Here is a 17,715-nt window from a genome sequence, read left to right on the forward strand (position 1 = left end):
TCACATGTCACTGCAAAAACAAAGATTATCTTTTGACTTGCTTGCTCCTTCACACATGAACATTTAGAACACATGTCAATTTGAGTCATATAAATAGAATATGTGTAAATTAAATATGATTTAATGTGTTTAAGGGGAATTTAATGTACTTCACCAGCATGAACTTAGGAGAAGCCATTTCCATTACTCTATGATAATACAACAATTTGTAAGCCACTTGTGGAACAAAATATGATGTTAGGAAATCTTTGCTTTACAGTTATCTGATGTCTAGCAAAAGTTAGTCCATTTGCTAAACAAGAGTCACTTGGTGACTTGTTGCAAGATCGCGCATCTAAGAGCAATTACAATGTCACACATTTTAATCGCCCTTGAATCCAGGTGTATTCTCAGTAATCATAGAATGAATCATAAAATGGTTTGGGTGGGAAGGGACATTTAAAGATCATCTGGTTCCAACCACCCTGTCATGGTAAGGGATATTTTTCACTAAAACAGATTGCTGTAAGCCCCATCCAACCTGACATTGAACTCAAAGTTCAGGAAAGAATCAGGAATGATAGTAATTATACAGTCAAAACTGAGTTCCCGGAATAAGCAGGTGAAGCACAAATGGGAATAAGTGCACATTTGAGATGCACAGTTTAAAAAAAATGAAAAATTCAATGTGGTCAGAAAATTTCTAGACATATGCCTAGGGATGGACCACTTTACTTAAATTATTCAATTAAAAGTTAAGATAGATAGGACATGATGACTTTTTTATATGTCACAGGAGAATAGCTATCTGTTAGTAACTCGTGACAGTGTGTTAATTTTGATCAATTTACCCACTTGTTGGATTATATCTCTCTGATGTTTTAAGTATACACGCTATCTTCAGTAAAATACCTATTCATCCATTCTTATTTACCTGAAACTACTCCAGAACATGAGTATTGCTCAATACCTTTTTGGTAGTGCAGAGATGATTGGCTGCACAAGACATTATTTTGATCTAGATAAAGAATACTATATTATGTCTTCCCTTAAATCATTAAAATTGAGCTAAAGTTTCGATTACTAATTGCAAGTCTTCCATGTTTTGCTGAAAAAGATTTTTGACGAAGAACGTGATAGTTGGAGGTTTGAATTGCAGGACAGTCTGTGAACTGACACTTTGGGGCAGAACTAATTCCCTCCAACTATATATTTTTCACTCATTTCTGCTGTTGGGTGATTTTTATTTGTCTCCTGCTTTCAAATATCATACATGTTGGACTCAAATGATGTTTCTTGGGTTGAAACAGCATTAGGAAGTTTGATGGCTGATATCTTTTCATGGTACTAGAATATATAAAACATTATTTCTAATAAATTTGCAGTATACAAAAATTTGAGTAGAAGATGAAAAATATTTCCTGTAGCTTTCAATAATATTCAGCTATCTTCTGTGTGAACCACATGGAAAAAACAACCAACCAGCTTTAGATTCTGAACCATTGTTACACTGTATGTATTTATTGGTAGGCCACTTGCTAAGTGGCACGGCTCCACAATTTGCTTTGCACAGCTTGAAACTGGTCAGGCTTTCATTACTGCTGAAGTTGTAAATGGACATAACTTTGAACTCTTAATCTAGACTCTCGGATGACTCTCAGATTTGTTTAACTGTCTCTGAGAAAAAATCAGGGATCTTATTAAGATGGAAGAGGTGCAGTAAAGGTCTTAAAACTGAGCTGACAAAGGCATGTGAAGATGCTCAGCAAGAACAGCACAGAAAATAGGCAAGGGTAACAACATTTTAAGCGGCACTATATGAAAACTAAAAACTGGAAGACATAGATAAAGTCAGTCAGTAGAGACGTACACTGTAAGAGTTCTTTTAAGAAGTTTCCTAGTCAGCAGCCTCAGTTGTGTACTATTCTTGTTTGGTTTTGCTTTCAAGGTTACATTTTAGACAGCACTAAAGGTGAGATTCATCTCATCTGTCTTAGAACGGAAGCTGCTTTCAAGAATTGTCTCTCTCTTCCCTTGCAATCATGGGCTACAGCTGGATAACTAAAAGAAGATTACATATCTAACGTTTAGATAGATAGTTAGGTGAGATGAATCCCATTATCAGTGACCAATTGAACAGTTCATTCCCGCATCAAGGAGACTTGTCTAATTCAGTAAGGCGCCCTTTTTTTTTTCAGATGTATGGCTACCCTTGTAACTGCCATCATCCTTGTCTAAAAAAAGAAAAGATCAATTGTTGAATTAAATGAAACACAAACAGCAAAATTTTGACTAAACAAATGACAAGAGCTGTAACAACTCTGTTTTAAACCTTGTGGTAGATGTACTGTACCATTCCCCATGTGACTGAACAGTAGCAATATCATCTAGTAATCAGGAAGATATAATATTGTTTAAGTACTATTAACACAGTATCTAAAACAAGACTATGTGGTATTACTGGCTACAGCTACCACATTTTAAAATAAAATCAACTACTATTCTTGATTGTTTCATGCCATGCCCAGATGAAATGCACCACTATTACCATAATGGCCTTTTAAAATGTGCCATGTCATTCACACAACTATAGAATTAGAATTACAAAATTAGTTTGAGACAATATTTTTTTGTTTCAGGGTATGTTTTGAAGTGGAGTGTGAGGGTAGGTGCACAAATCCCACAGTGGGAGTTGCGTGCATACCAGCTTCACACTGCTTGTAACTCATAAGCATTGCTTCTTTCTTCTGGGCTCTATCATTGATGTTAATTCAGATCCATATTGCTCTACACAGAAAAATCCAGTAAGACACTAAAAAGAATACAAGGCAAAAGACACAGTGCACATTACATGCTACCGTATATTAAAGCTTAATTACTACAAGCATATAAAAGGTTGCTCCCAGGAGTTAAGTTCTTTACAATAGCAACTACTAAGTCATGGTCTACAGGATGTGCGTAAGGTATTTTATTGGGGCATAGTCCAAACTAGTTAAACAGTGCTGGTGAATTCAATACACTTTGAAACAATTAAATTATTCCTTCTGGTTCCAGAAGTGATTGATTATCAGTACAATGAAACAGCACAATATACTTTATTCTGGGAGCAAGCAACTTCACTTGGTACAACACTTCTTCATATTGCTCATCATGCCAGCGTTAACATGCCTTCACCACAAGATAATATATACTTAAAAGCAAGAAGCGAAGTAGAGGTGCAACAACTGCAGATCCTGGAAGATGCTAAGTGTTGCAGTAACTTCTCTGCAGTTGGATCATATCAATAATGCCAAACTGACAGGAAGCCACCTCTCTTTTCACACATCTACTCAGAAACCACAGGAGAATAAGACTAAAAATTAAATAAACATAACACATACAACACACGCAACAGAACAGACATGGAAAATAAAGTCTGGAGAGTATGATGAAGGAAACTAAAATGTCTGGACAATGAGAATAGGTCTCCAAAGAGCACCACTGACAGTCAGAGAGGCTGCTATAAGCCATTAGAAAAACAAAGATGGGAGGGGGAAGAGAGATGGGGAGAGGAGAAGATATGGAAGAGCGTGCCTTATTTACTTCATCCAAACCAACAGCAGCAAGATAGAATGTAGGCTAGACAGGGGCTCACAGCATGGTATACCAAAAGAAAATGCAAAACATGCCATCCCAAAGAAAAAACAAAACTGAGAAACAAATACATTCAGTAACATTTTCATAAATGAGCTTAATAAGTGTCATTAAAATGAATGTGACATATAGTACAAACTATCCATGAGACTTTCACTGGAACAGTACAATAGCTTTAATGAGTACTGTATTATGAATAACTGGACTCAAAACAGGACCAGCAATGCAAAGAATCAGGTGTTTGGTTGTTGTTAATGGAAGGTGAGACTACAAGAGAACACGAACTACTGTATTGTAAGACATGTTTTGAAGGAAGACTCTGGGGAAAGAAGGACATCAATGACGGTGTGAATATGGAGACAATATGGCAGCACAAGGGCTGGTAAAGACGAAATATACATCGTCACGATACAGTACAAATGAAAAAAGAGGAGGGGAGATGTTAACAATAAAGTCTGCTTTTCCAATGCAACAATCTGATACGCCGATGACTCCACAAGGGGGGAAAAAAAAAGCCTAAAAAACTTATATGGTTTTATTGTGTACTTCCTGCAAAGAAGTTAGTGCGTGAGTCACAAGAACCAATGGAGAGACAAAATGCTATTCTCTCTCCTCTTGGAGACTGGGGGCTTATATATAAATATACACACAGATATATATATATATATATATATACACACGCAGACAGATGAATATATATATATATACGTATATATGTGTGTGTATATACAGAGAAAGATAGACAAAGATGTTATCTTCCTGTGTTCTTGGCAAGGAATTAGTCCTGAAGTTAGAAGGAGTGGAGGTAGGATTGAGGTTGGAAGGAAAGGTAACGAAGAGGGCATACCGCTTTCGGCTTCTGCAAACGACAAGAAAAAAATTGCAAATCAAACACTTTGATAAGAAACCAATTGACACCAAAGCAAAAGCAAAAAAAACCTTTATTTAAAAGTCTTCAAGGCTCAAAGGTTTTTCTGCTGAGAATGAGAACAAACATATGGATAGACATAGAGAAAATTTAACAAGAGGAGTAAACACAGGGTGCAGGAGGGAAGAATCCTGGTTAGGCTTTCCTTCTTGCTTACTCATGTGGAAAAAAGAAAAAAATTAAGGGGAAAAAGGAAGGCAAAAGTGTCTCTAAAAGGGATTTCAGATGAGGAGTTTGAACGTCTGCATTTTGAACTGATATTTTTTGCTATCTATTCAGCAAGCTCTGCTGGGACATTTTCAGATTGATGTTCATGTTCCTTTAGCATTTTTTTCTACAGAAGAAACAAAACCTCTCTACAAATGAACTAAGAAAGACCAATTTTTAAGCTAAAGTATTTGGCTTGCAACAGGGACATGAAAACTTATTTGAGTGCTTCCTGCTCTTAATAACTAATTATAATATTTTCAGATACTAATTAGAGATGAAGGAATGGCTAACTCATTGTGACCTGGAACTACTAAAATGCAGACCTCAGTAGCCGGCCAGAAACCCAATAAATTCAGTCACGTTTTGTAAACTCCAAGGTTTCTTTGATAACTGAGCAGTAATTTAAACTTATTAAATATATAAATATAAATGTAAAAAAAAAAATCTAATCATAGTTATTTTAATTAATGTTTAAGAAATCCTAGGGAGAAACAGTTGCATAAAATGATAAACATAATATAGATACTTTACCCGTTATTTGAAAACAAGTTTGTATTTATCATATCTATGAATATATTACCTATATTTAGGCTTGAAAACTTTAAAATTCTGCCTTTAAGCAATCTTGTAAAATCATAAATTGTTTATAATTAACAGTCTAATACTGTCAAAACTTGTTATCAAGGTGTGCTTAGTGTTTTGTGTAGCTTTATTACGAGTGAGGAAAAAAGGAGAAAAAACCCCACTGCAAGCTGAAAACTCAGCTCCTGCTAATATGTACATTAATATTAGCTTGCATAGAGTTCTGATGATTTATGATCTCAAATCCCCTATGGTAGAGTTAACAGAATCCAAAAGCTTTAGAAAACCAACATTTAGGAGACTGCCTGGGGAAAAAAAAAAGTGCATAGGTAAATGAGTATTTCTGCCTTTCTACGTGTAATGAAGACATTAAAGTCAATGAAAATTCTGCCCACCTTCTTGAGGTGAAAATTTAGAGAGAGGATTAGGAAATCTAGAATGCCGTCACATCACCACTTTTGAGAGCTGCACACACTTCTGAATTCACTTTGCGTTGCCTTAGCTCTGAGTGCAAAGTAACAACGGCAGATGAAACTAATCTTAAAAGGAGACTCCCTGGGTAAGTAAAAAATCAGATATATAATTTACTTGTATAGATATTCTATTATGACTAGTAACAAAAATTGAACTGTTGGGAGTAAGATCTTCTCATCCCTTAGGCAGAGAGAATGCTTTGAAAATTTCCTCTGCTCCTGAAAATACTGGTCCTGGACCTCTCCCAGCTATAGCTGAAAATATTAGCTCTTAATAAAAGGGTGACACCTAGATAATATGGTAAATTTTTATTTACATTTATCATTGTTGCTCTAAATTGTAAACTATGTAAAGCTTCTCAATAGTTTTACAAAATATGAAGCTAAACTATTATCATAAAATAAATCAGCACATATCTACTGTTGGTCACTCTCATAAAGAGTGAAAGCTAAAAGGGTCCCATAATCAGTTCCCCCTTCACCTTTATGAATAGTTACCAATGAAGAACTTAAGATATGAAGTAGAACAAAAAAAACAACATCCCAAACATAATTGGCAAATGACAAATTTATCTCGTTCAAAGACAGCTTGCACTTGTAAACCATGTTATTCTAATTTTTATCTTAATTCCACACCTTTTCATTTAATAAGATGCAAGGAAATGCAAGTGAGAAATTGAAGTTTTGTTCCATTACCTTTCATGTTAGACTAAAAGGCTTCAGCTCAGAAAACCACAAATATGTACTCTAAAATAATTGGGTTGAAGAGCACAGGACCAAGTAGAACAATAAAAATATGCTACAGGTAGCTCTGTGATTCAACCAGCAGTGACAAAAAAATTATCACCAGTTAATAAAGTCAGCAGATATTACTGTGGATCAGGTTTATAAGAAAACGTGAATATCTAGCTTACGTGTCCTCCTCTTGTTACATACATATTCACAAAATCCAGCTGTTAGCATCCCTTTGTTAGTATTGTTTCCTGCAATTTTCAGGCTCTTTTTTACCAAATTAGTTGTGAACTGTTACCTGCATAGCTTTAAGTAAGAAGGAATATATGATTGTATCACATTGTGTTACTTTTTGTGGGATCCTCTGCATCACCTTGTGATTAAGAACTCAATCCAACTCCCACTGAAGTTAGTGCAAAGAATGATATGGAAGCCATGAATTATCTGTTATTACTGAAAAAGACTATAATATTAGCACTTATGTAAGTAAATGACAACTGAAGTAATGACATCCGAAAGTTGGCCAACAATTCTTAGGAGAACCAACAGAAAACAAATATTTTCTAATATTGGAAATTCAAAATCTGGTAAGTGGTTCTACTGCTACTACTACCATATTTTTTCTTTTTCCCAGGGAAAGATTAACTGTTCAGAGACAAAAGAATAATAAATCATATGCTTTATATTAGCTAATGCGGAATGAGATCATTCAATGGAAAAATACTTCAAGAGCCCATAGGAGCTGGAAACATTAAAAAAAATCCGATATTTCAAAAGAAAAAAGGATTTCTTAATCAGCATAGTGTGGAGAAAAATAATATCCAATAGCACATACACCACTTCACATATCACTTTATAACATAGGAAAGAATCAAGCAAAACCAACTATAAGGCACGAAAATAAAGAAAAATGACAACATAAAATAATAAACATTGAAATAAACTTTTAAACCCTCCAAAATTGTGCCATGAGTTCAAATGACATAATTGGTTCTCCTGTTAGGAGAACTCAAAAGTTTTTGTAATTAGAGGCCAAAAATAAGATTAACTAATTTGTGTCATTCCAGATTTACTATAGGAGTACATAATATAATTTTTGAGAGAGGAAAACAAAATTCAGCTCAGTCAGTATTGTCATATTTTTATTATATGCCCCTCCACATATTGCAGAGTACCTTTACAACATTTTTATTATACAAAAATAAATGTTGTGTAAAGCACTGATGGACAAGTTGATTGACTCCAACGTTCAGTTGGATTTTTATGAATTTTTGTACAAAAAAACCCACAGGAAACACTTCTTTTCCTGTCTGTGAATCTGTACTAAGAATAATGATTATTTTTTTCTTTTTGGTAAAGGACAGGGGTCAGCCAGTTGGTAATTTCAAGGCTAAATTAATCTTTTCCAGTTTCATGATGTTATTCATATATGCGAATTTTGTCAGAACAGATACCATATAAATACTATGTTCATCCTATATTTCTATTTATTCTGTATCCTATCTAAATAGGTCCTTCCAAACTCATTTAAATGCAATTATTATTTTGAGAATACACATAGCCATAATGAGTTTTGATATCACTTCTGTTTTCCACTTCTCCATTTTCAGTAAAATAATTTAAACTGAGAGACAATAAACATTGTAAGGGTTTTTTTTGAGTGAAAATGAATTGCACTTCTGGAGATGGGACATATGTATCACTGCCTCCCCAGCTTCTACTAAATGTTCTCACTTAAATTAATTTTAGAAAAGAAGAATAGGGCAGAAATAAAAGCCTTTCAGCGCTATGTGAAATGGTGTAATGTGATGGCATGTTAATTATCCTCTGAAATGTTTCAAAACTATAATAGCTATGTTCATTCTGGAAAAAAAAAAAACAGGCAGAATTCTTGACAGTGCATTCCAGAACTTCAACATTTGTAGGCATTGGACTTACCTGCTTTCTCGTTTTTCCGACTTGTATTCTATGGCTATCATTAAGAGCTTTAGTTTCGCAAACACCAGTCTGCAGGAAGCGAAGAAGCCAAGAGTTAGTCCTTTTTCACAACCAACATCACATAAGTAGAGACGGCTGCAAGGCATGTATTTTCTTACACTAAGAGAACTTACACTTAGATCTTTTCCCATTATTTCAGTTAGGTATACACAGAGCATATATTAAGGTCTATTTTGAAGAGAAAGAACACATTTTCCTAAAAATATAAACTGACAAATTGAGAACTGTAGTATAAGCACCAACATTATGTTACTAAGTCTACTTAATCAATAACAACAAAGGTCATGATACACAACATAAAATTGCATTTGGCTATAGTTGTGGATGTCTTAAGGAAATTTTTCAAATCTTTGCTGGAATTCAGCCATATGTTGATTGTAGTGTGCATTGCTTAGAAAATACGTATGTACTGAACTAAAATGAGAGTACATGATTAATAAGCCAGTATTTGCCAACTACTGACACAGAGGAACAGCATGACTGGAAGCAATTTCTGACCAATAGATGGGAAGTACATTCTGATACTGTAATACACATTTTTTTTTCAGTTGTATAAGTCTGTATAAATGGCTATTTATTAAAACAAGTCAAGGGTGATATTCATAGACTTGCAGAACTGTGAGCGTAACACCATTTGCTTCAAGCTAATAGGCTCTCTGAGAATAAACAAAGAAACCAACCATTTTTGTCTAATAACTAGAAACCATTTTCCAATTCTGTCATTGAAGCGTATGCAAATTCAATGCTACTTGCTTCCTGTTCTATGAATTTGTCACAAACTATTCTAGGGATCACTTTTCAATTAGATGAATGCCATCTTCTGTATCATATACTAACTTTTCCAGTGCTCAGTGCTTCTCTTCAAACTTCCTTCCTTCAGCGTTATTAATATTTTTGCATGTATTTTGAGAATATTTTTTTACGCAAATCTAAACAATATTCTGCATAGTTTTCATCAGTCACATTCTTAGCAGAAAACAAGGAAATGGCTGCTGAACTGACCATAACGTTTCTAGAATAAGTTTCAGAAATCACTGTGAGCAGTTAATTTCTGCTATTCGGGATAAGAGAATATTTACAGATTACCATGGATGTAGAGATTCTGACAATGCTGAGGCAATGTCCTGCATATCACATAAGGATATACGCAACAGAATTTACTTTGCATTGCTTCAGTTTTGCAATGCAAAAGTATTTTTTTTTTCTTCAAAAATTTTCCTTTTAAAAGAATCGTAACAGCACCTTTGTATTCTCCTTGTCTCGAGAGGCAGGTGATATTTCAGTATTGGGAATTAACCCAGAAAGACAGATAGGGCCAAGATTCATTTAAACTTTTGTCAAAATCAATTAAAACTCTTATTCTACCCACAGAATTCCAGCCAATGTCAGAAACGGGCAGGCAAAATCCTGATAGTTACCGAATTCTTGATTAGCTCATCACCTCCCACAATATTAACAGGTTAATGAAGCCTGACTATCAGCTTCCAAAAAAGAAAAATAAAATTAAAAATCCATTTTCAAACATATTAACGCTAAAGTACCCTATATGTTGTATTAAGGCTATTATGTATCTGTTTTAAAAAAGGTGATACAATAAAATACAACTTCATGAGCCATGAAAGTAAAGAGTTCTAAATCTATTTTTTTTTATTTTGACCATCTATATTCCTTTAGGAAACACACTTAACTTCTCTTCCTTGGTTTCCTAATATTTGACAAACTATCCATGTATGTATCTTCCTAAAAACAAAAACAAACAAACCAAACAACGCAACAAAAAGAGATAAGCACAATGCTACCCTAATACTTGGCATCAGTATCTCATTCTTATCTGTAGATTTACTAAAAACATTTAAGTGGTAAAATAAATAGGTTTACATGGGCTTGACCATGCAATTAAATGTCAGGATTAATAAGTCTCACCATTTAACTGTATTATGCAAATGTAGTTTGATATGACTAAAATGAGAAAGATCTTACACCTGCTTTTTTTCCTTAGATACAAAAAGAACCTTGTAATAAGAAGTTAGAACACTTTTTATCTAAAATTATTATGTAGACGTCCACAAAAATTGTCAATGACAGTACATGAGGCATTAATTTCTATTTTATTTTCAACTGTCAGCATCATCTGCTAACTACTGATGAACACACGGTCATGAACAAAGGCTCTTAAGAATTTGAATCTGACTGTTTTTATCTACCCAGAGAGAAATAAATTGCTTTTGACATTAAATCTTCCTTCTTTACTGGTAAGACTATCATTGGCATAAATTAACCATAGATACCTGCTGTATTATTTGCTTGTGAAAGTAGTGGGATATTTAGAATTTGAAGAAATTATCATTCTCCTTTCTGAGCAGCAAAACATGAAGATATAACCTTGATTAGTTCTTAATTATTTAACTTTGTACCAAACATTTAAAAAAGGATTTTAATTAGAAAATCTACCGGAAGGAAGATTTTCTTTTCAAAGAAATTTTTGATTGAAATCTTGTACACCATACTTTTTTTCTCGGGTTCAGTTATAATATTTTTAGCCGAATTACTTTTGACAAATGAACAGGCACTCTCCTCAGGAGAGAAAACGTCCTTTCAATCTACTTCCATACCTTGGCTCAGCTGCAGTTAGCAAAAGTATTTTCATAAAAAATTAGTATCTTCTGTAGCATCTTAAAATGAGCAAATTACTTACAATATCAGAATTCTTTCATAAATACATTATTTTTGTCTTCTTTTAAACTATTTTTTAAGCACATTGGCAACTGCTCCTTTATTTGGTACTTGCTAGTATGCTGCGTTCCTTAGAAGTTGGAAGTATGAGAATATCAGGTATTTCAATTTTATGGAGCAGCAGTGTCTACAACCAGTGCAGTCAATGAGGTTTGTATGTTAGAAGAGAGATTATCATAATATATATTTAATAACTCAAATATCCCTTGTAAAGTTTGTTAATTTCAGGCTCAGCTAAGTTCCAATCACATGAAACCGACAAAAGCACGGGCACCTTCTACTTTCAACCTACAGCTGGATACTCATATATTGCTTAGGCAAGGAAAAAAATTTAAGCTAATATTCCAATAGTAGAATTTCACAGAACTATTCAAAAATTTAAAAGTAAGCACTGATGTAAGCAGTTATGTGATCAAGTGTAAAATGATGTTTGTTGGCAAGATTTTTTGGTGGTCTTGGTAAAATATTTGAAGTATATTTTACAAGTGTCTTACTAGATCATTACATGCGCTTCTACTATTGCATTAGAATTGCTGGACCTTTTTAAGTATGCTATAGAAGAGTCCATGACAAGAGAAACTGGAGAAGAAATCAGAAATTAGAGATGCTAAGAAATGGAAAGCCACCGATTGACATCTATCACTTAGGAAATACAGAAGGCACTGGTGGTGTTCCAGTATTAGTTGCAACTCCCGTAGTTTTATATAAATTAGGAAGAATTAATTGACTATGAGTACTGCAAAATTTGCTCAAAAAGTAAGAGTAATTACCTACTATTACAATTATTACCACTTACAGTACTGTTTATCTTACATGACTGCTGACTTATTATTTACACCTCAGAAAGACAGCAAAATCTGTGAGCATTTTGCTAAAGGATAAGAAACCCTAACTGGCCAGTTCAGAAATACAGAAGAATGAAAAAAATAGAGCTGTGCCGTGTGTATGTGTAATCATATAGATGTTTCTGGATCTGTGACTGCTGTGTATCTTACATGTGGAGCAGAAGTAACTCCACTGAAATAATGGAATCATTAGCTTAATGAAAAGTGAACAATGCCAGTGAGGAGTTTAAGTTCATGAGACAGGCGTTAGTTAACCAGGCAGTTCCATGTCAGATTAGAATTTTAACCATAATCTCAGGTGTGAAGAGACACAAAAGACACTACATATTCAAGGTACGCTTTACAGTCTAATCCCATCTGACCAATAAAATGAAACACAATTAAATTTTATATTTTGCAAGTTATGAATCACTGGCTACAAAGTAATACTCATAGCCACGTTCAAAGCACGAAAAACATTGTTCGTGCTTACTGCCAAAGCAGCGAGGAATGCGCTTTTTAATTTCTTTAGTCACAGTCAGGAACCAATACATGTATCAGAGAGAGATTTGAAACGGATGAAACTGTATTACATACAAACAATGCCTAATGCACCTGCATGGCAATATTTTAATGTACTTTAGTACTTTGGTAAACATTTCCCTGATGTATCTGAATACAATATAAGAGTTTCAAACTCTTTTCTTTTGCTTTGTTAAATCACAATATGATGCACTTTTCTTTAGGAGATCAAGATCTTATGGGATCTTCCAAGACCAAACAGAAAACCCTTCTCTAGCCACGAAGATGACCAGAGGGCTGGAGTACCTCTCCTATAAGGACAGGCTGAGAGAGCTGGGGTTGTTCAGCCTGGAGAAGAGAAGGCTCCAGGAAGACCTTATTGCAGCCTTCCAGTACTCAAAGGAGGCCAACAGGAAGGATGGGGAGGGACTCTTTATCAGGAAGTGGAGTGGTAGGACAAGGGGAAATGGTTTCAAACTGAAAGAGGGTAGATTTAGATTAGATATTAGGAAGAAATTCTTTACTGTGAGGGTGGTGAGGCACTAGAACAGGTTACCCAGAGAAGCTGGCGATGTCCCATCCCTGGAGATGTCCAAGGCCAGGCTGGATGGGGCTTTGAGCAACCTGGTCTAGTGGGGGGTGTCCTCCTCTAAGAATGGAGCCTGCAGAAGTTTTTCTATATTATCTAGTTAGACATCAAATTCTTCAGAGTAGGGTCGACTTCTTTTTCAGCATATGAATAGTGCCTAGGAAAAGCTGTAGGCAATCTTTGTTGTGACCTTCTGGTACAGCTATAATGAAGAACAATGCCAACAGAAGAGGAAATATGACTATGCTGTACTACCCTGACTATGTTTATGGCCACAGTATTTATCACAGAAACCTTGTGCATACAAATCTCTCATTCACAGAATCATTCTTGGAAAATTATAAAGATTTTCAGACTGTAGAAATAAAGTTGTAGCATGGCTTATACTATGGTTATGTACTGCATGCTTCAAATACTCCTTTCTCATTACACAATAGACATATTTTTTTTTCTGACATATTTCACTTGTTAAAAGTGGTTTGCAACCACAGTTCCACAGAGCTTTGGATGGCACACTGCTTATATGAGTCCACTACATCTGTTTCAATTAATTAATAGTTTCCTTGGAATGGGACATAAGCCAAGAGGGTGATGCCGACAACCACTATTCAAAGAATGCGAATCATTAGAAGAAACAACAGGACAGCGCTTACAAATAAATAACTCTATTTAAGTGGATTGCTGATTAATTTGTTCATCACTGAAAACATTTATGCTTTCATTTACAATCACTTAATTCCAAATCTTTTCTGAAAAAAGACATTACAATGTTTGGAATATTCTATACAGTGATTGCTTTAATGTTTATTTTATTGGATTCCATCTGATGTAGCAACATTAGGACTGTAGCAGAGGGAAAAGGTCTCCTGCAGAAACCTTAGATTTCACTTGAGAGATGGCAAATAACTTATGTATATTAATATGTCTTTGTACTTACTCACAAACTGCAGGGAAGGACAAACCCACAAAGGCACTAGACAGATACTCTGTATACATTTCATTTGCAACTCCTTCCAGGTAGTACTTCTGCCACGTATCCTCCTCAATCTAAAACAAAGAAACACAGATGCAGAGTTCTGAGTAAAACCAAAAGCTTTCTTTAAAATTTACAAACAACTGCTTAAACATGAATCAGATTTTAACAAAAAAATTAGTAGACTTATTATTGCTTGTTTTTACAGGATTTCCTGAAATGCCAAAAAAAAAAAAAAAAAAAGGAGTCCACGTAGTCAGTAAATCGAATATTCTATGTAAAAATAATACACTTAATTCTTGGCAAACACTTTCAGTACTAGGTCAAATAAGGTTGTAGAGCTTGAGGAAAAAAGTTACTCAATTTCTCTTTCTGAAAATTCTCTAGTGAAATTGTTGCATTGTATTGTTATTTCAGTCTCTCTAACATTTCAATTATTTTCACCTTGTTTAGATGTTGATCAGCACTCAAAACTCATCATTTAAAACTACAATTTTTTTTTTTCTTCTCTGAATCTATGACTGACATGGAAATATGAGAAACATATATTGAAACAATTTCCTCAATGGTCGTCATTGCTTTAGGACAACAACTAAAGAAAACCTTTACTGTTAAATTCAGAGATCTTTTACTGTTGAAGGCATAAAGGAAAACAAGTCAGAGGTGCTACAGGACTACCATCAAAAGCTCAATATATTTGCCTGAACAGAAGTTTCTAGGGACATTTCATGCAATGCCACCTAGCTTCCAGCTGCTGCCCTGGGGTCTACGCATGCCATGTCATGTCTATAAATCTTATGTCTCAGACACTCTATAAGGTCTTTCAACTAGTGTCAAACACCCATATTAAGGTAACTAGATTGAGACACTTAGTATCTTTCAACAGGAATAGCACTGTAATTCAAGAGAGCAAGTACAAAGCTAGCTGATATTACTGGAAATATGGCATATGCAGAAGCTGTTCACTGATGAAATCCCAGTTCTCTATACTGTAGTTTGTGCCCTCATCCAAAGTTTGAGATTTGTCTGTCGTTCTCCATGAGACCTTCCTATGTAAACTAGGGAAACCACCACAAACATGCAGCCTGAAATACCTATGGCTTCACATCAAACAGTTGTTTCCCTATTTCTTACATTACATTAAAATACAGCAAAAATTTCAACCACAATGGGATATTCCTGCATGTAATTATCTCTTTGGCTTTATTCACTAATTGTGCTATATAAATTGTGTGAATAGAGAAATTCATATATGCAAGAATTATACACAGCACCAAAAATGTATGTATGATAATACAGTACATACAAAATTAGCAAGAAACATAAATTAAATCAGACTAGAAAAAATAATGTGATATATTTCTTTTTTTACATTTTACATTACCACGTTTTCATTAACCAGAGTCTATCTGACTAGCTAGTAAATAGGATACAAGTAAAAAGACAGAGATTGAGAGATCAGAGATTTTAATTTTCTTAAATAAGGCACATGACTTTACAGATCATGGAAATCATTATCTTGTAATTTCGTTCATGTCTAAAAAGCTATATTTTATTCTTTGCAAAAAAATAAAGAAGCTCTTAATTCCACTGTTTAGGTAACCCCACTATGGTCTTCATCTTACAGAGCAGAAAGCGAGACAGTATTGAGTTTAGATGCAAAGGACGAAAAATTGACATAATAAGAAAGTATTTTTTTAAAAAAACTATTGGTAGACATTTGCAAAGCTACCTGAAAGGATGAGGTACCAAATACCAACTGATTTGAGAAGGACTTGGATAACTCTATATCTCTTGAACATTTCACAATTTGTCTTTTTCTGTTATCCCCAGCTTTTCACGAAGATCAGTCTACATTGCATAAAGAGATGACGATACTAATCTTCCAGGAAACAGAGCTGTAACCAGGCCCAATGAAGTGGCAAAAAGAATGCTTCAGGAACACCAATCCTCAAAACTCACTGGAGGTAAGGCTCAAGTGCTTTAAGCTACACTGCTGATCTTGCTTGTCCCACAGCCAGTGTAATGGCAACCAGCTGAGTATGAGCTGTATCTTTTTTTTTATCCATTACATAGAGAACTCTCAGCATTTCAGAAATTCTTATCAAAGAATTCAGTCCAATAAGATAACTTATTACCGCTTTAAAATTTTGTGCAGCTACATTACTGTCCACTATGTTAAATGCCTTGGATCATATCCAGTCAGCTATTTTAATGGTATGAAAATACTTAGAGCAGCAAAACATAGGCCTATATATTCTTTATAGTAAAAGCATTATGGTATGTTAGGAGGAGTGCAGGGTTTGTTGTAAACATATACTTCAAACAGCAATATAAATGTACATCTCTGTCAGTATTTGAGAAAAGAAATTAATACATGAGATGTACGTGACTTGGGTAAAGGTGTCCAAATTAATTTTTCAGCTATTCATCAATAAATCAAATTGAGAAAAGCATCCTTAAGCAAGAATTTATCTTTGTCTGTTGTGTCAAACTACAGCTGTTTTAAAACAGCATTAAAGCAAGATGTTCTTGCATAACATACAGGGATTAAAGGAAATCTCACCATGTAAATTTAAAAAAGGACAAAAATTTAAGATGGGAAAAATTAAAGCACATGCTCTAACCACCGGACAAGTTCAGGTCTGTGACCAACAACATACTCTATGCATTTATAATGTATTCAGCAACTGGCTTTCTGCCTCTTAAATTTAACAATGAACTCATTCCTAAGTAGATATCATTCAAGACATTTACTGGATATTAATTCAGTTTTTCTTTTAAGTGGCTTGCTTATATTGCTGTTTCATTAGTTGTACTTTTTATTATTCTACTCTAAAAGGTATAGTCAGATGAAAACAGTAAGCGTTTAACAGAACTTTTAAGCTAAATAATTGATATTTTTAAATTTTAAATTAAATCTTTAGGAACTTTTAAAATCCTATATGCTTTAGGAAATAAAATTATATGAGCATAAGCTGTAAAAATAAACTACATGTTAAAAACAAAAGCTATAATGGTCACGGAGTCCTATTCATTCCCCAAGAGTCTAGAACACATTTCTCTTGTTTCTTCTTATACATTTCTATTAAACATTTAATATTTTCTAGAAGTTTTAAGTTTTATTTCTGGATTCCATATTCTTACTCCAGTTCCAAATCATGAAGCTCACAAAATCCCATAAAATAAGAATTCTATAGACATGCCGTGATGTTCCTCTTCCTACTCTTCCCCGCCCCTCTTTTGGAGACCTGTCTTCATCCCTGCTTCCCCTCTTTGCAGTTCCATAAATCTCTGCCCTTGACTCTGCCTCTTTGTTTCTCTACCATATCACCCACAATACCAATAGAACTGTTTCTCTAGGCTAATGTCCCGGATATCTTGTTTTCTATTTCCACCTTAACACCTTTATCCGAATGGAAATCTCAGACTCCTTAACTGGTGCGTACTAGAGGATATATAGCCACCAACCGACAGTGCTTTCACTGATAGAGTTATCTTACTTCCCCCTCAGCGGTGTTTCCATCTCCTCTTTTAGG

At 34.5% G+C, this 17,715-nt stretch overlaps 1 protein-coding gene across 36 annotated transcripts in view; it reads right to left on the bottom strand.

Annotated features, from left to right (window-relative positions):
* KCNMA1 (potassium calcium-activated channel subfamily M alpha 1) overlaps window positions 1-17,715 on the bottom strand; it is a 508,587-nt gene that overhangs the window by 120,339 nt on the left and 370,533 nt on the right. For 20 of the 36 annotated variants that reach the window (XM_063339500.1, XM_063339499.1, XM_063339492.1 and 17 more), the window contains 3 exons: window positions 14,141-14,250; window positions 8,476-8,544; window positions 4,460-4,471 (listed from right to left, as the gene is read on the bottom strand). In XM_063339500.1, coding sequence (XP_063195570.1) covers window positions 4,460-4,471; window positions 8,476-8,544; window positions 14,141-14,250 — 191 coding nt within the window. The remainder of the gene's footprint in view (window positions 1-4,459; window positions 4,472-8,475; window positions 8,545-14,140; window positions 14,251-17,715) is intronic. The other 16 variants (XM_063339497.1, XM_063339528.1, XM_063339494.1 and 13 more) reach the window with 1 other exon arrangement.

Source organism: Chroicocephalus ridibundus, chromosome 6 (genome assembly GCF_963924245.1).
Source record: "Chroicocephalus ridibundus chromosome 6, bChrRid1.1, whole genome shotgun sequence".
Taxonomy (NCBI): domain Eukaryota; kingdom Metazoa; phylum Chordata; class Aves; order Charadriiformes; family Laridae; genus Chroicocephalus; species Chroicocephalus ridibundus.